This window comes from Vipera berus, assembly GCF_964194415.1.
Source record: "Vipera berus genome assembly, chromosome: 2".
Taxonomy (NCBI): Eukaryota; Metazoa; Chordata; class Lepidosauria; order Squamata; family Viperidae; genus Vipera; species Vipera berus.
In genome coordinates, this window is record NC_138203.1 from 167,776,860 (window position 1) to 167,782,937 (window position 6,078).

At 43.8% G+C, this 6,078-nt stretch overlaps 1 protein-coding gene across 4 annotated transcripts in view; it reads right to left on the minus strand.

Annotated features, from left to right (window-relative positions):
* The window catches only part of ACSF2 (acyl-CoA synthetase family member 2), a 65,693-nt gene extending 60,023 nt beyond the window's left edge, over positions 1–5,670 (minus strand). Inside the window, exon 1 of one of the 4 annotated variants that reach the window (XM_081317315.1) lies at positions 4,492–5,015. In XM_081317315.1, coding sequence (XP_081173441.1) covers positions 4,492–4,589 — 98 coding nt within the window. In that variant the 5' untranslated portion in view covers positions 4,590–5,015. Of the gene's footprint in view, positions 1–4,491 lie in introns of all 4 variants that reach the window. The other 3 variants (XM_081317314.1, XM_081317313.1, XM_081317316.1) reach the window with 3 other exon arrangements.
* Positions 5,671–6,078: the final 408 nt, after the last annotated feature.

A 6,078-nucleotide genomic window follows, 5' to 3' on the forward strand; every position in this document is an offset into this window, starting at 1 on the left:
AAGACATTTAGTATCCCTTCAATATTAGGCCCAAAGCAGATACTGGAAAGTTGATACTTACTTTTTTCCCCAGTTTTCAAAGGGACCTTGATTGCAAGGAGCAACTAGGAACTGGCAGTACTTTGACTTGGCACGGAGACAGAATTTTTAAACTGAGGAGACCCAAGGAAATTTGCATGTGGGAGATGATGAAAACATGGATGAAAAAGGAAACTGTTCTTTCTAAAGAAATGTGCATTTCACTAAATGTTCTCCTATTATTCTTAATTTCTCAACTGCATGGAAATCAACAGGTATTTTCAAGAGAAAGTAAAAGCTGCAGTTTTAAAGATGTGCTGAAAAAAGATTTTTAATAGATGCAAAAAGCTGGACTGACTGGTATTGTTTCCTAAAGGTACAGTATAACATCCTTCTTTTGCAATAGAGCTGCTTCCAGATAATAATTTATTGAGTAAATTGCCATAACTTGCATGTGATGTTTTCTAGATAGTATATACGTACATTCAAATAGCTCTATGTGTAATTTGCAATAGGGTGTTTATTATATGGGGAAATTAAACTCTTTGGAAATGGAACAGCAACTTGTAACAAAACTACCTGAGGGTGGCTTTGATAAAACATTACATAAACTTTGTAGTGGGTTTTTGTTACTCATGTATTACTTCTCTATCATTTATTACTTCCAGCCATGGTGGTGCAGTGATTAGAATGTAGTATTGCAGGCTAACTCTGCTGTCTGTCAGTGGTTTGATCCTAACCGGCTCAAGGTTGACTTAGCCTTCCATCTTTCTGAGGTTGGTAAAATGAGGCCCCAGATTGTTGGGGACAATTTGCTGACTCTGTAAACTGCTTAGAGAGGGTTGTAAAGAATTATGAAGCAGTATATAAGTCTAAGTGTTATTGCTATTTGCTTTTAAACAGCGCTAAAATAAGATGGTAGATGACAGGAAGGCCTGGAGGAACGTTGTCCGTGGGGTCGCGATGGGTCGGACACGACTTCGCAACTAACAACAAAAATATTTTCCCTGCTTTTTTGAAGAAATATATTACAATAATAGCAAACCACTATATATGTTAAAAATTATTATACCACTAAGCTCACATAATAGAATATATATCAGTGTAAATTCCATTAGCTATCTACTAGTCAAACTATGTTTGGATGAGTTGTCCATCTTCAGCAGCAAAATTTTAATGCTTCCAAATTCTGTTTAACAGATTGGGATTGAGAATTATAATAGGATTATAATCCCTTTATTTATTTGGGGGCACAATGACTCAGCAGTTAAAGAAACTGAGCTTGTCAACTGGAAAGCTGACAGCCAGTGTTCAAGATCTGAGGGTTGCACAATGGGGAGAGTTCCAGTGGTGGGATTCAGCCGGTTCACACCACTTCGGCAGAACCGGTAGCTAATTTTTTTGTTGCCCAGGCCCAGAATGGATTTCCGGAAGTGGCGTCCGCACAGAGAACCAGTTGTTCACATATTTGAATCCCACCACTGGAGAGTTCTCATTACTTGCCCCAGCTCCTGCCCACCTAGCAGTTCGAAAGCACGCAAATGCAAGTAGATAACTAGGTACCTCTTTGGTGGTAAGATAACAGCCTCAACGTATAGTCATGCTGGCCACATGACCACAGAAAGGCTGGCTCCCTCGGCTAAGAAACGGAGATGAGCACCGTGCCCGAGAGTCGGGGAACGTCTGTCTTTACCTTTACCTATTTATTTATAAAAGTTATTGGCCATCCATCTTGTCACACACTAACTCTTTACAGTTATAGTCCCTCCCTTGAAGGTTCTCTATGAGTAAACCAAGTATCATCTTTTGTTTACGATCTATCGTTCAAATATTTCATTAGACTTAGTGTGATACCTATGCACCATTTTCTTCACAGAGGCAAATACTAAAGTTGCACTTTTTTTGTTTGTGTAACCCCTAAAATTTGGTTACTGTACTTTTGTGGTGATTCAAATTGAGATGAAGAGGAAGTGGATTAAGTATATTAATTAGATAATAAAGCTGTGGTTCCCAAAGTATGCACTGTGACATCCCAGAGCACTTCAGCCAATTTAGAGGGGTGTCAGGTGATAACACAGTGAGGGCTGGTATCTGTCAGACATCATATGAACTGCAAACGTAAGGGTGTGGTGGGAAAAATTAGTCAGGGGACCATGAGCTGATAAAGTTTAGGAATCTCTGATACACATAATATCTTGGCTGATCTTGACTACATCTTGATATCTGTTAAATAAGCATCCTGCACTGAATTCACCCTCCGGGTGAGATTCAAGGTGCTGGTAATGACCTACAAAGCCCTACATGGCATGGGTCCGGATTACCTATGGCAGCACCTGCGGCCGGCGTCAACTTCCCTCCGTCCAGTGCGCTCCCACAGAGAGGGCCTCCTCAGGGTGCCTCCGATCAGAGAATGTCGACTGGTGGCCCCCAGGGGGAGGGCGTTCTCTGTGGGTGCGCCAGACGTGTGGAACCGCTTGCCGGTTGAGCTCCGGATGGCCCCCGACCTTCGCTCCTTCCAGCGTGATCTAAAAACCTATTTATTTGAGCAAGCCGGCCTGGTCTGATGGGTTTGGGGGTGGTGTTTTAATATAGTTTTAACTATTGTATATATTGGGCATAATTATTTAATTGCTTTTTAAATTTTGTACTTTGTATTTTAATATTTATTGCCCTGTACACCGCCCTGAGTCCTTTGGGAGAAGGGTGGTATAAAAATCAAATAAATAAATAAATAAATAAATAAATAAATAAATAAATAAATAAATAAATAAATAAATAAATAAATGCCCTTGGCTCTTTGGGCCAGATGTCAAGTGGCTTTTTACCAGCAGTAAATCTTAGCCTGAAGCACAAAGCCAACACAAGCAATTATCTTGCATTCCACAGTAATAAGATTTGGTCACTTCATGACCCTGTAATTTCAAATAGCACTTTGAGAAATCAGCAGCAACCTGTTAAAATGTTTAACATGTACAAGAAAGCAGAATTCAAGGTCACGAAGAATTGGCTGTTTCAAGTTGCCCTCCTGCAGCTATAAAAGAATTGTCTGGTTGCTAATATACATGGGAATTTTAAAGCCACATCCATTACTCAGAAATGAAATAAGTAAAAGTATAAAAAAGTGGAGGGGAGAGATGGGGAGAGGGGGAGATTTGCAGTCATGGGAGGCGAGGTAAATTCTTACATGGACTTTTCTCTCTACCTTTCAGCTTATTTCTCCAATTAAACTATTTTTTGTTCTCTCTTCACTGTCAAATTTAGAACCGCTAGCCTTTCAATATTATAATCCATAATATATTAGGAATTCAGTTATAGATAGTTCTAATCACTACCAGCTGTGGGATGTGGATAAAATGGAGGTAAACCTTTCGTTATGCAGGAATGAACAGGGACATTATATATCTTGGGGTTATATATCTGGGGGGACTCAATGTTAAACACCAGTTTGGATAAATATGAGTCAGCCCAGTTAGGTGCAGCACTTACCTAAAGTTGGCTGATCAAAAAGTTTAAATAGAATTGCAGTCCTTGAAAAGAAGACCTCCCCCCCCCCACGGCATCCCAAAATTGCAGGCTAGATTGGGAAGATGAAACAAACAAAAAAAAACTCCCAGAAGAGATGATAAGATACTTTTGTACTGCTGCCAAGAGAACTGCCTGGATGTGTCACTGAAGTCACCAGCACCTGAGTCCAACTAGAAGCGTACCTATGACCAACTGATAGAAGGCTATAAAAGGGACAAAGGCAATTTTCTGTAATTGTGGATAAAGGGTAGTGCACTGAGTTCAAACACCTGCACTTTATTTACTGTTCTTTCTATACACCATGCCTTTCCTAACCTGCCACTGAATTAAATAGCTTCTTGGCAGCTGCCAGAGATTGCCAATGCTGTCTAAATAGGTCAAGGCATTTTTCCCTTTCCTGGAAAGACAGCTCCTCAACACCCTAGTTTGCTTCCTGCTCCTCAAGGCTGTTTCTTTCACCCAACTTTTCTGGCAATTCTATCCTATTAGGCTACTCACCTAATGAGAAGGAAGGATTCACTGGAGAAGAGCCTAATGCTGGGAAAGGTTGAGGGCAACAGAAGAAGGGGACGACAGAGAATGAGGTGGCTGGATGGAGTCACTGAAGCTGTAGGCGTGAGCTTAAATGGACTCCAGAAGATGGTAGAGGACAGGAAGGCCTGGAGGAACGTTGTCCATAGGGTCGCGATGGGTCGGACACGACTTCGCAACTAACAACAACAACAAGGCTACTCGTCTTGCACAGTCTGATTTTCTTGCCCCTCCACCCCAAATATTCCGCTCAAAACATTCCAGTAACACTTTCCTCAAATTTCTCTCCCCACCCCCCACCCCACTTCCATCTCCTTTGCCCTCTTTCTACCTGCCGCCGCCTCCTCTCTTTGCCCCTCAACTTGGGGCTTCCAAAGAGCTCTCGGCCCGGCGACCCCTCTTCCCCTCGCCCTGTACCTGAGTCGCTGGGCGCCCCGTTGGCTGCTTCGAGTCACCACCAGGGTGGTCAAAAGCTCCCGAGCGGCTCTTCTCAGCGAGGCGGTGGCGGTAGCCATGTGGTTCCCCTTCGCACTACAGATGTAACGGCGGCGGCGGCAGCAGGCAGTTCCCCACCCAGACTTCGGACACTTGCGGCAGGGAAAGAGGCTGGAGCGGCAGCTGAAGCGCGGAGATAGCGGGAGTCGACGCGGGAAAAACGGGGCGGGCGCTGCGTTGCGCTTTCGCTCCCCGAACTTGGACGCTTGCCGAGCCAAGTTCGGGCTCGGCTCTGTCGCGTCAGCGAGGAAAGTGAAAGTGGGCGGCGATTTCCTTCTTTGGGACCGGCCATTCCCGGGCAGGGCAGCGCGGGGGTTGGCCGGGCGGGCTGGGTTCTTCTGGGACGGTGGAAAGCCTCGCTTTCGGGCTTCCTCCCGCGCTGAGCGCTCGCAGGCTCTGGGAAGAGGGAAGAGAAACTCCGAACTGAGGAGAAGAAAAACCTGCACCAAACCAAAGGGAAGCAACGCGTTTTTTAAAATCCTTGCAGGAAAGAAGGGCGCTTTTCACCACCTCCAATCCCGGAACCGGTTGGAGAAACAGCAGGTCTTCCCGCGAAGATGGGACTTTGTCCTCCGTCGCTCCATCTGGGGGTCCAAAAAGGCTGTCCGAGACCTCCTTTCTTTCTGGAAGGGGACCCCGAGAGCTGCGGCCGCTGCTTTTCTGGAACGGCGATCGTCCGAAGCGCTTGCTTAAAACTGTAGTTAGAGCCCTAGGAAGCTGACTCGTCCATATTTCAAAGGGTCGTTTGTGGGATACATTTATGTGCACCTCCAAATGGGTCTATAGGGGCAGAAGGCATTCTTCCCAAATTACCTCACCGAGAAGAGAAGATGCTATATAGAGCATATACAGTTAGATACAATTAGGAAAGGATAATTTTCTCACTTGAGGAACACACTTGTGCAACAACTGAGATACCATGGAAGAGACACACATACACATGTAACTCCTCTTAGGCTATTTTAATGTATTATGCCTTAAAATAAATCATTATAGAAGTAGATAACAAAATATATATTATTGTATCTACATGTATGTTTCTATTGTAATACTAGTAATTACTGTATACATAATAAATTACTGCAGTTGTAATACTTGTTGTAATATATGTAATAAATTAATGCTATTTGATAAGTTGATATGTTGTTGTTATTAGTTGTGAAGTCATGTCCGACCCATCGCGACCCCATGGACAATGTTCCTCCAGGCCTTCCTGTCCTCTACCATCTTCTGGAGTCCATTTAAGCTCACACCTACTGCTTCAGTGACTCCATCCAGCCACCTCATTCTCTCTCGTCCCCTTCTTCTCTTGCCCTCAATTTTCCCCAGCATTAGGCTCTTCTCCAGTGAGTCCTTCCTTCTCTTTAGGTGGCCAAAGTATTTGAGTTTCAACTTCAGGATCTGGCCTTCTAAAGAGCAGTCAGGGTTGATCTCCTCTAGGATGACCGGTTTTATCACCTTGCAGTCCAAGGGACTCAGAATTCATATAAAATTATCTAATTCAGTTCC